The sequence below is a fragment of the Mastomys coucha genome, unplaced genomic scaffold (assembly GCF_008632895.1).
Source record: "Mastomys coucha isolate ucsf_1 unplaced genomic scaffold, UCSF_Mcou_1 pScaffold21, whole genome shotgun sequence".
Lineage (NCBI taxonomy): Eukaryota > Metazoa > Chordata > Mammalia > Rodentia > Muridae > Mastomys > Mastomys coucha.
Genome location: NW_022196904.1, coordinates 96,405,267 through 96,425,643, shown reverse-complemented (window position 1 = coordinate 96,425,643; position 20,377 = coordinate 96,405,267). Strand labels below are relative to the sequence as shown.

At 44.3% G+C, this 20,377-nt stretch overlaps 1 protein-coding gene across 1 annotated transcript in view; it reads right to left on the bottom strand.

Moving 5' to 3' along the window:
* The window catches only part of Ppfibp2 (PPFIA binding protein 2), a 159,478-nt gene that overhangs the window by 77,205 nt on the left and 61,896 nt on the right, over nt 1–20,377 (bottom strand). Inside the window, 1 exon segment of the mRNA XM_031387777.1 lies at nt 17,155–17,369. Coding sequence (XP_031243637.1) covers nt 17,155–17,369 — 215 coding nt within the window.

Sequence of the window (20,377 nt, the reverse complement as noted above, 5' to 3'; positions counted from 1 at the left end):
AAAAAAAAAAAAAAGGAGCAAGGAACAATTCCCTTCAAGAGCAATGGAGCAAGCAGGGAGCCACTGAGAGAAGAAACAGAAGACTAGAAAGAGCTGGAGCAGAGCAAGGTCCAATAGACACTGGGATAGCCTTGGCTAAGAGAGAAGAAGAGACAGAAGGAAGTTCAGAAGTAATAGCTGTTGAACATGGTTACACTTTGAGAAGGGAAAAAAGATGAACGACTCATCTCAGTTTGCCCCTCACCCTGCCCATGAAGTCAGTAATGTCGTTGGTTGAGAACAGACATGAAAGAGCTGCCACAGAAGATGGGACAGGAGTACAAAGCTGTCACGGGATGCCTAACGGATGCTGCCAGCCCATCCAATTACCGGTGTCTATGCTGCTATCAGGGACCTACTAGGCACTCAACCAAAGACCCTGGCAAGATGCCACTTCACATGATTTCACTAGGTAGAGGCGTTGGTGTCTCAATAAGGAACAAGCAGACAGAAGTCATGGGTACAGGCAGTCAGAGATAGTCAAATTCTAGCCCCTAAACTATACTGGGGAGTTTGGAAGGCAGGCTTATTAAGTATGTTAGCTACAAACTGTCGGTACCTGTAAAAGACTGTAAACAACAGGGGCCCCTAAGAAACTACACATTATTGTCTGGGTCTGTGCTGTTAACCAGTAGATGTGGCCTATCACAGGAGCTGCTGGCTATATCTTTAAGGACAATTACAGTCTAAATGAATGACAGGAAAAGTCAGGTACCTGCATGACTGTCTGTCTTTGCAGCTCTTCTGATACAAGTGACCACGCTACTAGATCAACCATTTGAGTTTGCAATGGCATAGAATAAGGTTTCATGTATGGCTTAAATGTATTCACATTTTACTAGAACTAAGGTAATGTGCATGCCACACTCAGGTGGTTCTGTTTTGTGACTGACTGTAGGGTGATTTTCCTACACGCTCCAGATGGTGAAGTTGGGCAGCTGGGAAGGTACTCACACCACTGTCTAGTTCTCTTCCTGGGAAAGTGAACTTCTGCTCAGAGGGCAGTGGGCTAGTCCCACAGACACTGCTGGGAGCAATCTTCAGAGACTCCTTCATAGTTATGTGGGTTGGATCTACCGATCTCAGTGCAGGACACATGGGAACTGTCGATGAGTCAGGGAGCAGACAGCTGAGGGGGATGAGGGCCTCTGGGTACTTGTAGCAGGAATTACCTAGTGCTTAGGCTTTGTTCAAAGAATGAGCTGGAGGGTGAGCTCCCAGTAGCTCCTACTTAGCAACCACCATTCTCCCCTGCTCTCTTTTCACTTTCTCCTTCCTGCTTAACAGCATCTCAACACAGTGCGCTTTGACTTTGTTCTGACTTCTCTTGGGCTTGGTAAATGAGGGACTGGGAATAGTTGACCCCTATACGCCATGATCCTCTTTTCTGAGGTCAAGGCTCCTACAATATACACTAGCTCACAGTTCAAACAGGTTATTTCTTCTTCTGGAACCTACCTCTTATGCATGGAAAAATCAAAGAGACTTCAAAATCATAAAGTCAGAAAAAGCTGTTCTCTGCACAAGCACATGAAAAGGTGGTGAGAGCTAGACACCTGGTCTGGAGGGTCCCTAGGGGGACTAGGTCAGGAAAGGAATGGAAATCAGATAAAGAAGGTGGGAATTAGAGAGGAAGACAGCTGAGAGAAAGCTTCAAAAATAAAAGGTAAAACTGTAAAAAATAAAAACAGAAAATATAGACTTGGGGGTTACTGAAGCATGGAATGAAAGGTAGGTTAAAATGGACTGGGACGAAAGCCTGAAGAACAGAGATGTTCAAGACGCTGCATTTCCTCCTCCTGAAGGCGAGTCCCAGAGGCTCATGGCTAAGTTCACCCACAATAGGAGCATCTTCTGGTTTGGGGAGATTAAAAAATCTAGCACAAGGATTTGGGGTAAAGAAGGGACCCAATCTACCACAGAATACATCCAATACTCAATGTTTGATTTCCTGTTCTTAATGACCCTTCGAATCCTAAAAACAAAGGAAATGTATTTGCTATGGGTCCTGTGAGGAGTTTCTGGATTTGTCACCTGGGTCAGTGTCCACCTACAAACTTTACAGGCACCAGGACTCATATCCTGTGTCTTAGAGCAGACAGAACCGTCTCATTTCACCTTGTGGGAAGAACTGGTTCCTAAAGACAGAACCTCTGACAAAGGACCAGTCACAGCATCCATACTGGGACACAGATGTGGCTCCTGATAAACTAGGCACAGTGACCTGTAGATCCTCTCAGTTAAAGGCTTCATTTTAGAAACGAGGAAACAAAGACTAAATGGTAAGTATGCTTCCTAGCTTTCTCCAGGAGTGTGGCGTTTTAAAAGCTTAGGATGGTGCCAATGTTTGCCAAATGTCTGGTTGTCTCGGTATGTTCTCTGGTGGCTGGGATGCCCGACTCCCTGCAAAGCAGAGGTTGAGCACAGGCAGCTCTTCTGTTGCATTCTGAACCAATCACTCTCTGAATGTTTGGCAGAACTGATGAAGGGACAGGCCCAAGAGACAGAGAAAATGGTTCAAAACCAGGCTGTCCAACCACTAAGATAGCAGCAACCACCATCCCCTCAGCCTTTCTTGGGCTTAGCTAAATGAAGGCTGTCACTAGCTGACTCCTAATAGCCAGCCAGCTCTCTAATCATATCTCAGCTGCCTCGCTTTCCCAACACAACTTACCATACACCACATCACAGTTACAATGATCTTCTCAAAATACAAGTTAGACCTCATGATGGATCCCATGTAGCCTCCTCACAACAAACCCCGTCATTACAAACCGCGGTCATCCGTGGCCCCTACATGGCCGTCACTATTCTGTGTAATCTGGCATCTGCCTCCCTCTACCCACCATGACTGAGTCCAGCAACAATGGTTTTCTCTGTGTTGAAACCCTCCAGCCTCTCTTGCCTTGGGACCTTTGCACATGTGCCACCCACTTTTGCTTTGGCCGGGAATGTCTCTCATGCTGTTTTCCACCTGACTCAATACAATTGCTCTTTTGGATTTTCTGTGAAGTGTCAATTCCTCAAACAGGGCTCATGGCCCTCTTCTTCAATCACTGACAGTCCTCCTGAGCCTTCCTTACTGCACCCTTGTAATCCAACATTTATGTCCTAGGTCTGTGTGACCTCCATTTCCCACTAAGGTAGAGGAGATTCGTTGAACGTTGCCCACTGCTGTACACACAGTACCAGGAACTCAGTATTTGCTAAGGAAATACTGCGGCTGCAAAGAATGCATACAAAAAGCCAGCCAGCCAGCCAGCCAGCCCAGTGCCTGGGAGCTAGACAGTGAAGATCAGCGCGTCCCTTCCAAGCAGGACACTTCCTGTCCTTCCTTCTACAGTTACAATGTCAAGCCTCTTATCTGTCAGGTGCTCTTGCCCTTCCTCCCTCTCAAACAAACATAGTCAGCCTAGAATCCCTCAGTGTGAAATGAGTGTGAACCCATCTTAAAAGAGAAGGACACTGGAACGCTGAGGACAGTGCCATCTAGCCCCTAGGGTTCATCTATCGCTCGCTCACACGCCACGTAAATGCCTATGCCCAAAGAACTGGCACCAGCAACTTGCAAACAAAATCTTGAGCTTCAGAACACTGCAGAGAGAACTGCCCTGGATGGAGCTTTCCTCTGGAAACACAGAGGCTCACCACCGGGCTGGCAACAAATATACCCTCTGCTCCGGATACCATCAGGGCTGAGAATGACTTAAATGACTTCCGAACTCAGGCATTTAAGACAGCAGCAGCTTCCTCTCTGTGTCCCGGAACCCAAAGGCTGTGAACAGAATTTTCCGGTCACGGCGTATGGAGATCCTGAGTGCTTAGGAGCCAAAGTACAAATAACTTTCCTCACTCTGCTCTAGCCTTTCAGTACAGAAGCTCATTCTCGAGGCTGTCGGGGCAGAAACAAAGGCAGCCGCCTGTTTTCTCCCTTGGTGTCTATAATTAGATTCTCATGAAGAACTTGGCCACAATAGGGTTCAATGACAAATACCTCCCCTATTACACACACACACACACACACACACACACATACACACACACACACACAGCCAAAACACCCCAAAGTGTCTCTCCCCTTACTCATCTCCAGAGAGACCCAGACAAAGCAGCCAGTCACTTACCCTCTTCAGCCATGAGAAATGCTTGTAAACATCAATGTCCCCATCCATGCTGGGTACCCATGTCAGCAGTTTGAGTCCTTGGTTGAGAAAAAGCCCTCTTTTCTGGCCGGAGCTCAAGCCCTCTCCTCCTCCCTGCCTCTGCCCCCTCCCCCGCAGGAACAGCAAGCTGTGTTCCAGTTTTCTCACTTCCCTGGCCTGTGTCCTGTAGCCTTTCTTTCCCTAAACAGGCTCAGATACACAAGACTCAGACTTGATGGTACTGCTCCAGGGTCCTCCCCCACCGCCCCCACAGGCAGGCAAGCAGGGAGGCAGGCACACAGACACATGGACACACACACAGACCAGGACCGACTTCACTCCTTCAGAGCAATAAAACCTCATCAAAAGGGGGAGGCAGAAGTTGTAAACACATATACACTTGAACGCATGCACTCACTCACACATGGGCAATGGGAACCTTCTCAGTGATAATACCAGAGCCTGCCAGAGGGAAACAGTCCGGAAGAAAATGCCTTGTCTGGCTTCCCCTTTCTGGAGTAGCTGGAACTCATTACGGAGAGCCCCCTATTTCCTGTCTCTGCTTTACTCTGCATTTACCCACAGGCTCCCAGCTGCTCTCAGTTTATTTGGGACTTGGGAGACAACTAAAAATAAGCACCACTCCCCGAGGAGCTTGCTGATTCCCACACACAGACACACAGACACAAACACACAGACATATGGGGGGGGGTGGAGAGACAGAGAGGGACAGAGACAGAGAGACGGAGAGAGGGAGAGGGACCCCCTCTTTGAAGCCCACACCTACCCTTCTTACAGATGGGCCATAGGTTTGCCCCAGTGAAAGCCTGGGTCTCCAAAAAGGGCAGATTTAAAACCAGCTCCTGTCCTAGTTCTGGGCTCAGAGATGTGGCAGCCTAGGTAGGGTGACTGCTGTCGTCTGTGTGCTGCTGGCACTATCCACCAGAGACCAACTGCTACAACCTCAAGACCTTTACTACTGGCTCCCTCAGGGAGTGCTGCTCTGGGCTGTGAGCCACCACTGCCAGGGTCCTCCAGGTCACATACCACACCAGGGATTACTGCTTCAGTAAAGTCCCCGGACTGCTTCCCTACTTGCTTCACTTCTGTAGGACCTGCTTTACAGAGTAAGGAGATAGAACGAGTTAGTTTCCATGAGGCTTGGGGAGTGGCTCCAGGTAAGAAGGAGCCCTGGAGGTGGTGGAGTGGGTCACATTCAGGCTCTCCAGGGAGCCCCTTTAAGACTCCCCAGATGCCACACCTCCTCTCCTCATACTTTGACATCTTCTTTGAGAGCTCCCCCTAACACAGCTTTTCTCCCTTGCCCAACCCTTAATGTGTGGCCTTTGGCTATGACTGATTATGAAAGTGATCTTTGATGTGGGTGTAGTGGGAATGGTGGTTACATGCAAAGGCTCTCGGCACTCAGCTGTCTGTTTTGAATGGCTTGCAGACGCATATCATGTGAGTGCTGAGGCCCTCCTGTGTCTTTCCTGGAAATCCCAGCATAAAGGGAAGATTCCACTGGGTGTCAACAGCCCCCTCAACATGACATCAATGCTCACTACAGCCCACAAGCCAAGCCAGAAAAACAGGGCAGAAATAAAGCTAAGCAGCAAAGCCACAGATCAGAGGCCAGAGGAGGAGGGCTCTAGCAGGCAGCTGGCATGAAGGGAGGAGTAAATTCCTGCAGACACACCCAGAACAGAGGGCAGAAGGAAAAAGCAGGCTCACTGCCCTGCCATGATCTCTGGATCCCTCCCCTTACCCTGGCCTAGTTCCAGTGTGGTCTAAGAGCTATCACTTCCACCTAATGTTGTTTAGACCTCGGTACAATGTGTGAAGAATACAGGGATAGGGAGGATTTTATATACGTATAAACACACACACATATATACATGTATATATATATGTGTGTGTACATATGTATATGTGTATATATGTGTATATGTGTATATATGTATGTATATATATATATATATATATATATATATATATATATATATATGAGAGAGAGAGAGTGTGTATGTCTAGGAACCTGGGAAGGCAAATGAAGAAATGCATTAGGTAAGCAAACACTTGCTCCACACCAAGACAAATGAAATGTACTTTCTGCCTAGAGTAGATAAGGAATTATCTTTCACAGTCTGTAATAAAGGTGTGCAGAGGCTGGGGAGCTGATTTGGAGTGATTCCCAGTCTCTGAGGATAAGGGAAACTTGTGGTTTCCACAGAGGGGTTTAGTGCCTGCCTTTACTTTTGCTAGGAGAAAAAGAGTCAGGAATGAAGCTGTAAGAAGTTACTTCTTCCTCCTGGGAGAGGAGGCTGAGACGCAGCAGGACAGAGAGATCCCCTGTCTACTCTTCCTCAGTTCCTTGCTGATACATCCCGACCCTCCCATTGCTGGCTAGGGTTCCTCCCCAGACCCTAAGGACTTCCAGCCCATGGCAAACCACAGCTGACGGTACAAGGCTCCACTGCACCACACTGTGCAAAGTGCATCTTATTTCTGACTAATTTCTTTTAACTTTCATGCCAGGTACAATTCTTGTTACCCAGAAAGGATTTAAGCATTCTCAGAATGAAAGAATGAGGTTCAAAACGGAGAGCCTAGCAAAACCTAATATTCTATTTAGAAAAAAAAAATAAGGGTGTAATGGCGTCTTTGCCTAGTAACTCAACTGATGTCTAATGGACTAGGGGCGGTGGAGAGCAAAAGAGGGGGAGAGAAGCAAGGGAGCTCGGCTATACTCTTCGCACTTTTCTATGTTCGAAAACAGTAGCTCTTGCCTGAATCTGCCTTGTTAAAAACACCAAAGCATGTTTTACTTATTTCACTTCAACCCCCACAAAAGGATCTGGAGCAGAACATGCACAGGTGGCTGGCAGGAGGGACAGGGTTGAGGGTTGAGGATACATGACATGGTTGAAGAGGAACTTTAGGTACCTACAACTCAGAAGTCCCCAGGGGCTCAGCCGGAGCTCCCTCACAGTACTGCAGGTGAACCCAGTTACCCCACACCCACCTAAAAGGCCATCCTGGTCAGGGTGCCTTTTTGGTGGTCCACAGATTTCAAATAAATCAGATAAGCCCATAAATGCATTCATAATATTCAAAAAAATATATAAATGTATATATATATATATACATATATATATATATATATATATATACACACACACACACACACACACACACACACACATACACACACACACACACACACAACTGGCCTGAGCTTGGGAATGGCTGACCTTGATATTTCAGTGAGGTGTGGGGTTTGCATTCATGCTTCCACTGTACTGCAGAGGGATGTAGGAGGAGTCAGGACAAGAGACAAATCCTATTCTACTTGACTGCTATGTGTAGCTTGAAAGTAGTTACAGCCATTGCTAAACTAACCTGTGACTGAGCTTTGATAAAACCTCATTTATAAATATAGAAAATTGATTTTTTTAGCATTTTTACATCATAAAATATTCTTGTGATTTTCCATCAGTTATTAAGATGTAAAAATCACTCTTAGCTGATCCAAGGGCTTAATAAACAAGCAATAGGCCCAATACAGGCCAAAGCTCACAAGCCTCTGGGATCATACTAAGCTTCCCCATCTATGAGTTGCCTGAGTTGGAGGGGCTTGCAGTGAAAATGCCAAGTTGGACCAGAGGGGCAGAAATGGAGCCTGGATTTAATTGCACATTGCTAAGAAGCTTCCAGGGCGACTCTTACATGGCTGGTCCAGGACCACACCTGAAGTAGTACAAAATAAGAAACCCACTTCCAGAACTTCCTCAAAGAAGTCAGAACTGGGAGAATGCATCCTGTGGCTGGCCACAGCAGTGCTGAAGGGGCAGAAGGCTCTGGGCAGTCTATCTCACAGGCCTTCTTTGCGGGTTGAGGGTAAGTGGGTGTCTACACGCTCAGACCTCAAGTCATGTTAACCTGGCAACACCCACTACCATGTCCCCTGGGCCTGAAGCAGGAAATTCAGAGGGAAAGATTTATTTGCCATTTCACCAGTGTTTGTACATTCTTGGCCATTTATAAACACTGGTTCCTGCGGACTGGAATGGTCTATTTGGTCAGGTCCTGAAAGGATCCAGATTGCCAGAATTTACTTGCTTAGTTAGGGAGGCGGGGTATGCAATAAAAACCCATGGGGGAAAAAAAAGTAATACTGTTAAATCTGCAGTAACAGAGAGTCCCTCAATGCTAGCTGCAATGCCAGGAAAACTGTATTCATAAGCCCCCAAGGCACGAGGAGTGTTTCTAGGGCAGGGCTGACAGACACCACGTGGCTCAGGAAATGCCTCCTGGAATGTGAAGAACCATCCTCCTAGGCCAAGGCAAAGAAGTCAAGGAGCTTGGAGAGGTTTTCTTGCCACTAACAAAGGAAAGGTCAAATCTATGCTCCTAGGCTCAGACCTCAGCAGCCTGTCTCTCCTTCCCAGCTCCACAATGGACCCTTCCCTACCAGCTATTTGTCTACTGTTTGCTAAAGAAAATGAGAAAGGGCTCTTGTTTTTGACCGACCCAGATGCACTGCTCAGCATCTTCACAGGAAGAAGGAAAAAAAAAAAATTCAAACTGTTTTCTTTTATAAAATCTACCTGATTCCTAGTCCTTGTCCTTTAGATATTCTTAGCTTTTGTCACTGCCTGCCACCTACTGGCTTCTAGAAGTACTGCACATGGATAAAGTACCACCACTGCACACTGTCCACTAGAGCCTGCCCAGCAGTTGGGGTAGGAGGACACTAATCCCTACTTATTTCTGAGAGCTTGCTCAACCGCACACTATACCTGCCATTGGAGAGGTATGAAACACATACCTGAAATTAGCTCACATATGCTCCACCTTTTTTGTTCTACAAAACTAAGTATCCTCCAATCCGTCTGTGTGTGTGTGTGTATGTGTGTGTGTGTGTGTCTGTATACACACTGACAATCAAGCCCAAGACCTCCTACATTCTAAGCATGCACACTACTATGAAGCTATAAGCCACTAAATGGCATCCTAATCTACCCAGAGGAAAGGTTTCCCTACAATGTACAAAACAAAAAACAATGTAAGAATGTTCAATATAAACATACCCAGACCTGTATTTTGGTCCTGGTGGAGAACAGTGACAGAGAAATGAATCCCATGGCAAGAGAAACCCAAGCTCACATTTTTTATAATCCGTTGAGGCAGCTTTCTCTCCTACCTCTCCTGAACCACCTCTAGCTTTCCAATATGGAAAACAGATTTGCTTCTTTGGCCAAGTGAAGAACTGCAAAGTGAATGTGGCAAAGAGAAAAGCTTTCAGCTTTGTGTGAGGAGCTGCAATGTCGTGACAAGGCAAAGGCAGGCCCCTTGCAAGGTCTTTCTCTTACTTTGTTGAAAGACTAGCTCAAAAGCTATGTGAGGGGGCCCACATTGACGGGTTTAAGATTTCAGAGGTGCACACATACCCTACAGGGGACTCCCAGAATGCACACCTGAGGTTGCCTTCGCAAGACAGGTCTTTGCACAGTTCTTAAGATGCAGGCCTCAGGGGTTCCCTAAATTGTCTCCACTTTGAAACTAAGAAGTGTGGACTAAGACCAAGGCTGGTATTTAAGGGAGGCCCGTTGCTCCAGCCCCCAGAGTAAAACACTGCACAAAATGCTTATCCATCAGGCTGGAGACATAGTTCAGCTGGTAAAGTGTCTGGCATACCCAAAACCTGAGATCACCACCACCACATAACCTTGGAATAGTGACATGGGCCTATTGTCCTAGCACTAGAAAGGCAGAATCATGATGATCAAAACTTTAAGCTAATTCCCAGCTGTTCAGTGAGGTGAAGGTCTAGCCTGGACATGAAACCCTTTTCCATAATGCATGTATACATACATACATACATACATACATACATACATACATATAGGTATACATATAGGAAAGGAAAGGAAAGGAAAGGAAAGGAAAGGAAAGGAAAGGGAAGGGAAGGGAAGGGAAGGGAAGGGAAGGGAAGGGAAGGGAAGGGAAGGAAAGAAGAAGGAAAGAGGAAGGAAAGGAGAAAGTTGGGAAGCTAAGCTATCTAGGCCAGAACTTGTAGATACCAAAACTAAGCTGATATTTCCAGTAGGAAACTGAGTCTCAGAGTCGAGAAGAGTACCAAGCACTGACCTTTTAAGGTCCTCTACCTCCTAACCCCACCTTGCCTCGGTTCAGCTTGCTTTCACATGCCTAGGCTAACTGACCTGGACACCGGCTGCATTACAAAGGGAAGCTTGGGCTCCCGGGGTGGGGCTTGGGGGTGTGCACGTGCTCCAGTTCCAAAGAGAACAGCAGCCTCTTGGAGCAAGCATCTCTTCCAACCACTGGCTCACATCCCACAATTGCCCTCGCATTGCTGTTGCTGGGCTCCCCTGGCCCTTCTCTGACATCATCTTGAACTTTCACCAAGGATCTCCTTGGCCCATATCCATAGTATCCAACAGCAGGCTATACCAGCTGCTGGCAGAAGCGGGGTGTATATACCAGAATGTTAGAGGAACACCCAGAGTTGCTCCATCTAGAGGCTGCTGGCTCTGGGGCTCACATCAGCTCTACACTAGCAAACGTGTCTCCTCTCCTAGTTGAACATTCCACTCTGGATGGCTAATCTCTTTAGAAGGCTCCACACACAGCCAAGCTGACCACATCAAGAAAACTACCCAGCCAGCCAAGCAGGTATGGAAAAGTAGACACGCCCCTTGCAGACCACATGAAAGCCCTCTTGAGGTGCAGCCAGAAGTCTCGGAAGCATATCTAGTGGCACCAAGCCTTTCTCGCCTGTGCTACCTATCAGACCACTAAAGAAACATGTCTTTCTTTCCTTAGCTTCAGAACTGCCTGGTGTGGTTCAGGAGCTCTTATATCTCTACCCTTCTGCACGACAACAACTTGTACCTCACCACAGCACAAAGAAAAGGAAGCTGCTCTATCTGGAAATCAACTCAACTTCAATCACAAGGCAGAACGCTCCAGACTTTCATGCTGTCCACAAAACACAAAGGATGAAGGTCCTGTCTCCTGAAGGTAACATTTCTGTGGCCTACAGGATAGGACTGAAGCACCTCATTAAATCCCCTGTGCAGGCTTGCCTCATCATGCCTTGGACTCCAAGGAATTGTACAAAAGCCCTGTCAATCCACTCTCCATGAGTAGGCCTAGAATTCAGACAGACACCAAGGAAATCCCAATCTCTTGTTCCTTGTTTCACTGACCCCAGGTCAGAGAGCCCTACATATGCCCTTCCAAGCCTGGAGCCCACTTCTCATCCCATACATTGCCAAGGGGCAGGGCAAAGGTCTAGGCCATAGAGTTCTTGAAACTTATGGCTCAGCAGTGATTAATCATGGGCAGGTCTTTTGCTCTTTGAGGTAATCCTGGCAGAATATGACCAACAACATTCTTGCTGGCTATGTTGCTATAGCAGTGTCTCAGCCCTGCAGGAACAAGCCCTGTGCTCAAACACACCCAGCTATCAACTCTGATGTGGCAGTGCCCTTTCTTCTAAGACATAAAGGAAAGGCAGGACCATTACTCGTCAATCTGTCCTCTTCTAATCAGCAGTCGTGCCCCCACACCCAACGCTACATCTCTACCAAGCCCCTTTATCTTAGGGGCCCTGTGGTGTCTGAAGCTTTAGCTTCGCTGGAGAACACCAGCAGCAGGAGACCAACCTTCTCATGACACAGCCCTTCCTCTCTGGCCAGAGCTCAGTGATTTTTAGCAGGGGTCATGTAACACAAGGGTGGCTAATACACAGCTCTGCTGAAAGTTTTATGTTTGGACTAGGGAGATAGCTCAGTGTGTAAAAGCACCTTCTGTGTGCGCAAGACTAGTGGCCTACGTTCAGATCACCAGAGCCCATGTAAAAGCCAGATGTAGGATACATCTGTAGTCACAGCATGTCTACAGTGAGATGGGGAGCATGAGAAACAGGCGAATCCCTTATTAGATCATGGGCTAGGAGTTCCTAGGGTATCAGCCAGTGACACACAAGAAAGCCTCTGTCTTAGAAACAAGGCAGAAGGTGAAAGCCAGCACTCAAGGCTGTTCCCTGACCTCCACATGCATGCTGTGGCACATGAACAGACACACACACAAAGAAATATAATTGTTTTAAAGTTTTACATTTCTATTTCACTGGCACCTAGTAGTTTTATTCGCCTGGAGGATTTACCTCTAACATTATTTTGTGGGTCAATGAGATTCTTTGCTTGGGGGATTTGAGGTTTTTTATCTTAATGGAGGAGAGTAAGGGGGATGTAGCTCAGCTGATAAAGTGTTTGCTAGTATGTTCCAGGTTCTCATTTCAATACCCAGCATCACCTAAAACTAGGTGCACACCTAGTAAGAGCCTGCATCAAAAATAAACTATAAAAAGGAAATGTAAATAATGGCTTAGTGTGTGTGTGTGTGTGTGTGTGTGTGTGTGTGTGTGTGTGTGTGTACACATACACATAGAAGCATACACACAGACATATTTGCCATAGACATTTTGGGATGTCTCCCTAGGGGCCATTGTTTCCCTCCACTCTTCTTTTCTGACAGCAGCCACCTTCTGCAAGCTTAGCCCCAGCTCACCTTGGACTGCTTATGACAAACTGAAGTCAATGTCGGGTAAGCTTTGCTTGTCTAAAATGTATCTGACTGGCAATATTTTAGTTGTTTTTGGTTTTGCTTCTTTTTAAAAAATATATTATTATTATTATTATTATTATTATTATTATTATTATTATTATCATTTACATAGAATCTACTGGCTAAGCATACCTAATCAAGAAATGTGAAATAAAATTTCAAAAACTCTGAAATTCAAAATTCTCCAAATCTGAAATTGTTGGATGTCTTGATAAGGGGTACCCAACTTGTTGTTGATCTAATGCCCTATTATTCTTTCCCAGCATCCTCTGATGTTTTAGTAGCATCTTGGCCACTAGACCAATGGGAAGTATGCTGGAGGATTTCAGAAAAACATCTCTCCCCTTAATTAAAAATAAATAAAAACAGACATACTGACCAAAAAAAAAAAAAAAAAAAAAAAAAAAAAAAAAAAAAAAAAAAACTTACTCTGGACAGAGCTGTATAGTTGTGCCTGAGCTTTGTCAACGATTGAAGGACACACCTGAGGAAAATCCAGCCCCAGCAGATGGTAAGACAGAAAGACCGGAGGAGCCAGAAGTCATCTAGAACCAGTTTTCACATGGGCCTGCCCAGCCTCTCAACAGGTTTCTAGTGATCTAAACTCTACTGTTGACACTGCTTTGCTGGAGAAAGTACCCCAACAGATAGTGAGGTTATGTGGCCAAGCTGGACAGTGTCCGGCTAATGTTCCAACAAAACAGGAATGTGACAGAGCCAGTCTGTCTCCGGGAGAGAATGGGACAAACACACGCACAATGCACAGTCTGTGTTGAGCAGGAGGCATGGATCCATCCTGGCTTGTCCCTCAAACAGCTCCTCTTGTTCCAACGCTAATCCTAATCCACCTCAGAGGCTTTAAAAAAAAAAAAAAAGGGTTGTGATGACACATGCCTTTAGTCCCAGCTTTCAGGAGGCAGAGGCAGAAAGACTTGTATGAGTTCAAGGCTATCCTGGTCTACATAGAAAGTTCCAGGCTAGCCAGGGAAACATAGACCCTGTCTAAAACAAAAAGGAATTTTAAGATAAAATCAAGTGGAGTCTCAGTAATTAAAGCAAAGTTTTTAAAACTTTAACATCTGATCTGAAATCTCTTATTTTTTCCCAAGCTTCTAGCCAAACAGGCCAAAATTTGTGTGGCAAGTCTTTCACTGAAAGGACCCCCTCTAAAGAACCTTGTGACCTGTTCACTCCTCTGAATTTAGTGGCTATCCAGAGAAGGCCTAGTGTGGAATGTATGTAGAGCCAGAATGTAAACTGACTTTAGGTCAGCCAGACCTGAAAACCAGACAGGGCTTTTCTGCTCAGAATCAAACCCTTAAAATGCAGCTCTGGCTTCTTGAAATGTTTATGTGAACTTCTGACCCCTGAAAAGGACACCATTCATAGGTGGTTGATTGCAATAATTACTCTAAAAGATTTATGAACGCAATAGCTTTAAGAGAAACCTATCTTAAGCAGTGGATTCCTACAACCACTGTAAATGATCTGCCCCTAAAAACTGTGCAAACAAGATTTTTTCCCAAGTATCACATCAACTGAATTTGGAACACAATCATTTTTAATATATTTCCCCAAAATATTTTAGTGATTTTTTTTCATGCTACACATTAAAAATACTGATGAATTTGAGTGAACTGTAACATAGCAGTCATATCTACTGGATAGAGCAATGGGCATCTAGTTATTTGATGTGAGGTGAAGTTAGGCCTTTGTAGGGCTACAAAGAAGAGATCCTGATAGTTAAGAGTGATAGTGTTAACTACAATTTTCTAAAACCCCATGGCTTGAAAAACACAACAGCACTTAGGAAAATAAACACTCGAATAAAATAAAAAGTCATTTCAATATAGCAACAAGAAAATACCAAAGAAAACTGAGCACAAGATTTGAATAGAGGGCAGGACGGACCTGCCCTAGTGGGTGGCATCACCGTGTGCGGGAGGAACACTTTGAATTATTTTTGATCTTATCCTTTCAAATCCACCTTTAGAACATCTTACCTTCATAATTTAACTATGTTACTAAAATAATTCATATGTGACCATGTATATATGTGGAATGTTTTTCATGCAGGGTATGAAATTAAAAGCTTAGAAACTAGAGAGAATATTAATAAGCTAATTTAAAAAAAGCTTAGCCTTTTCACTAAAGAAAGTAATGTACCAAAACAGCAATGAGCCTTTCCCCTTATGAAACTGCTAAAGCCATTTTTTAATCTTGGTGATTATTTCTGACCTCAGGATAACATGGGCAAGACTCACTTCAAACTCAGCCAATGAAAATAAAGACAAAGAAATTCTTCTGAAAAGAGATTTGGAAAAACGTGTCAAAGGCTTAAACATATTAACATTTTTGGATTATGGTTGCCAGGTTTAACCAACTGCTTAGGGCATACCTGATCATCTTTATCCATTACTTATCTAAAATCAAGTTTAACTGGACATTGTAGATTTTAAATGATGACCACAGTTGATCTCTGGAATTATACTTCTAGAAAATCCTAGAGCCAGAAAAGGGTAGTCACTATAGCCAATGCCACATATGGTGAGAGACTTAAAATAATCTAAATGTCAGGATTAAAAAGACTGTCTCATAAACGGAGGCACAGTCATATAACATGACCAAGGGACACATGTCCACTGTAAACTGTACAGTGAAGAAGACAGACAAGAAACTGCTGAGCTATGGTCAGACAGGATTTCTACTCAGAAAGAACGATCACTGGTTCTCCTGGATATGGCCTGGTAAGGTTCTGGACAGAACTGTAAGGGAGCCAGCAAAAATAAGGCTCTGGAGACACATGAAAGAACTCAGAGAACAGAAAGGGATGTGTTTACAAGGGCTCTCGTGATTGCGTGGGGCTGCCTAGACAGTCCAAGCTACAGGCCCTATTTTATGATCAGTCCATTTGAAACTGTTTTCTATCTTCTTACTTCCCTTTCATGTTTAAGGTCATAAATATAGTCGCAGGTTCTGCCCACTGCTAGGCATTGCAAGGCATCTCTGAGAGACCATTCTACTGCCTACTACCCTGACACAGGTATATGACAAAGGCACCAGGCAGGCAGCCAATATAATGAAAATATTGAATAACCCACATAATGAAGATAATGAGGGACTGTTCATTGTTGAGGAAGGCATGAGATGAGATACACTGACATATCCCTCTAGAACAGAAAGGAGGCTAGGATATCTGGGATGGAGGCTGTTTAATCATAAATGACATGATTTATGGATAAGGGTATCTCAACTGCCAGCATCAACCTCTCCCTCCCAATTTGATACCCCTGTCCTTGTCCCTGCCTCCTACCTGTGCACATGTTTTCTAATTCTGGACAGGTCTGCAGGGCTCTAGCATTAAAGCTCTATATTATAAAACTGTACCCTAGCCTTCAATCTCAATTTGAGCTTAGGTGACCACACTAGTGCACCCCTCTTTCATTCCCTCTCATCCTTTCTCTGGCTTCCCAGCATCCTCTCTCTCTAGCCTTCCAATGGCCACATCCCAGTTTAGCACCTCATCTTACCCATTCCTTGATAATATGAATTCTCCATCTGTTGACCTGCCCATCTCTTTGGGAAAGCAGTTGGATTAACTAAAGCTATAGCAAGTTAGCAGGTTAATTCCTCATTCCCTTCCCCTACAGCCCAGCAAGTCCCCAGGCCTGATCAAGAGAAATAAAACAAACAAACAAACTAAATAAATAAAAATAAAAATATGGCGGTGGTGGCACACGTCTTTGATTCCAATACTTGGGAGTGCAGAGTCAGGCAGATTTCTGAGTTCAAGGCCAGCCTGGTCTACAGAGTGAGTTCCAGGACAGCCAGGGCTACACAGAGAAATCTTGTCTCGAAAAAACCCCCCAAAAAAAAGAAAGAAAAAAAAAGAAAAAAGAAAAAGAAAAAAAATAAACAAAAAAAAAATTCTCATTTACACTTAGTGCACAAAAAGTAGTTATCCAGCATGGGCAGAAACAAAGAAACTAATGAAGCAAGCAGGCTTTAGGTTGTGGTTTAAATCTCCACTAAGGGAGTCCAGCAAGTCACACATATAATTCTAGGGGTGTCTGTCTCACCTCAGAAGAGAGTTATTGAAGACCACAAGAAGGCAGAATGATTAGCTTAAATAGCTTGACTAGGCTTTTTACTCCTGCTGAGAACCACCCAGTGGTGATGTGCCCAAAGCTATATGGGAAGTAAGGTAGGGCTGGGAGATGCAGGGAGAAGTCCTCGGCTCTGGCCACTGGTGGCATTCCACTGCTGCATAATTATGTGTCCCCCGATTCCCTTATCAGGCCCTGGTCCAACTCACCAAGCTGTCCTCAAACCACTCCTTTATGTAGGCAGCTGTTGGGCCAGGGATCTGGCTCACGAGGGCTTCTCTTTCCTGAGGAAGTGCCAGCATCTCCAAGGCTAGTCTCAGGTCCTCAATAAGATGGAGCACAGGCATGGTGTTCAAGCAGGAGGATGGAGGAGACAGCCCAGGCTCACAGGCGCCATCACTAAAATCTGCAGCTGTCTTAGTGCCTGGAACAGAAGAGAGGTGGAGACCTTGGTAAGAAGAGTAGATGTCAGTCGTAAACAGTGAGCGTCTCAACTGGAGGCTTACCCCTACCTCACCATGGAAATGTGGCAGCAACAACTTTATACTGACCTGCAATGGTAGGACGAGAGGCCCATCAGAGCCAGGTTCAGCCCAGTGAGCCTGGTATATATAAAGTTCACACATGAATACAACCGATAAACGCAGATGGCCCTCATCAGTGACCAAAGCCAATAAAACCCACTTCTTCATCTTTTCAAATGTACTTGTTTCCTTCTGAGTCAGTGTTAACTGCACAGATGGCTACTCCAGACTGCTCCCATTCGCTTATGGGATCCCGCTCCTCTCCCTGGGCTGGCTTGGTCGCTGCTATCCCTAGAACACCATGGAAGTGACTGTACCAATGCTGGGTCTGGGGCTTCAGAGGACAGACAGCTCCTGCTCTTCCTTTCCAGAGACATATCACCTTGTAACATGGGTCAGCTACCCTGCAGGAAACAGCTCCAACTGTCACTGGCCATCTCACTGAAGTGACAGACTTTTGAGTGAAGCCATCCTAAGTCCTCCAAATCCAAAGTAGCCATCCGAGGTAATATAACATGAGCCACCCCTATGGAACATTACTACAATCATGGAATTATAAAGAAACAAATTGCAAAGGTTAACCTGAGTTACTTGAATTAGTTGGACACAGTAATAATGGACTATACTATAAAAAAAATTAAAAGGGATTACTATACCCATTCTGGTGATAGATTATAGCAAAGCAGGATCATTCTGGATGCTCCAATAGAGAGACTGCTATATTAAAACTGTAGTGATTCTATGCATATCCACAGCCTACCTCCCCATGACAGGCTGCACAGACTCTGAAAGCAGAGTCTGTGCCAGGCATAGCTGAGTTCCCAGCACCCAGTAGATGCTGCAATGCAATTCATTCAAATGACTACACACATACTCAAGAGAATAGCTACAGAGAAAGAAATAAGTGCCCAGATTTCCTCAGAGATCTGGGATGTGGGGTCAGTTCCTTCTAATTTAGTATGTCTAAAATAGGACTGGTTTTTGTCTTGCTACACCCTATCATTCAACTACAGAAAAGCCCAAACTGACCTCACAAAGTCTAACAAAGGATGTCTGTGCTTTCAGCAATTAGATATAATTTGTAAAATGTAGTTTATAGGAACTTGTTTTAAGGCATTTGGATTATTAAGGCCAACAGGGTAAAATACCTAAAGTTAGGAGTACCCTGGAAAATGAGAACTGGTGGGCCACTATGCCCATATGTTTGGCATCTAATTTCTGGTCCCTTTATACTTCTAGAAGCCAACATCATCCTTGCCAAGCAGTTTGGGAAGGAAAAATCCATGCAGAAGGAAACAATTACCACAGAATTTGATTGCCAGTTTGCCTTCTGAAAATGTATGACAGAGGGAATCATGGGTCACAATCCACAAACAAGTCAGGCTCTGGGAAGCTAGGAGACAGAGCAAGTATCCATGCCCTGGTATGTGCTCAGCACTTTCCTACAGATCCAATTTAAAGCTGGCTAGGAATTGCACAGGCCAAAACCTCACTGGGGAAAATGGTTAGAAACCCAGCAAGCCCTCCAATCTCCACACAACTGCTCAGCAATCATTCCCCTGCAATATACACCCTTTCTGTTTTTAAAGTGTGTGTGTGTGTGTGTGTGTGTGTGTGTGTGCATGTGTGTACATGTGTTCACTAGTACATGTGCACAGGTCACTGTGGATGAATGTATGCCATGGTACAAGTGCAGCAGTCAGAGTAATTTGGGGATGCTGACATTCTTCCCTCCACTCCGGGTCCCAGGGATGGCGCTTAGGACACTGGGCATGCACAGCAAGTGTTTTCCCTACTGAGCCATCCTGTACGCCACACATTCTGACTGCCAAGAGTTTCATACAGGTGAAATATACAATGAGTTGGGCTGAGAGAAACTGAAAATATGGAGGTTTTTATTAACTTTATGTGATGCTGTGGCCTTGAGTATTTTATACCATATACATAAATGAAATTTTAGAGATATGGATTACATATAAATATTAAAGTATAAGAATATAAAGGTATAGATGAAAATTGGATTAGATTAAGACTTGATAAGCACAATGGTAACTGAGCAAAATAAAGCAAGGCATTGCACATCTACTATACAAAATTAACTTCTGCTACCTAAAGAAAACAAGACTAAAAGCACCATGTATAACAATTATAATAAAACAGAAATAGATCCTTCGTAAAGAGACACCTTATGAATCAGTTAAAAAATAGTCTGAATTCACTTCTCCTACATAAAACAGGAAAACAGTTTTACATAGATAATTCTGGCACATCTATAAAAACCCAAATAGGAAATTAGAATATAGAAATAAAATGTTCATTGGGTAGGTCATGGAACATTTAAAAATGGGAATTCAGTTTTCACTAATAAAATTAATGACATTGAAAATGCAATGATCATTGTTGACAAGCAGATAGTGTGAACACTCAGAACCTGTTCAGAGACACAAATATTAGCCCAATTCTTTCTAATAAGCAATTTGGCAAGACACTGTAAAAAATATTCATACCTTTTTAAAATAACAAATTCCAACTTTACAAATCTAATCTAAGAAAATATAATCAGGTTGTGTCCTACACAGTAATGATCTCAGTGGTGTGCTAATTCTGAAAAAGTGAGGGTACAAACCACCAATAAGTGAGTATTTAAATTACTTCTAGAATATTCAAAAGTATAATTCATATAGATATATGTAAAAGAAATGACTGTCAGGCTGGAGAGATGGCTCAGCAGTTAAGAGCACTGACTGCTCTTCCAGAGGTCCTGAGTTCTAATCCCAGCAACCACATGGTGGCTCACAGCCATCTGTAATGAGATTGGGTGCCCTCTTCTGGTATGTCTGAACACAGCTACAAATGTACATATATATATATATATATATATATATATATATATATATATATATATAAA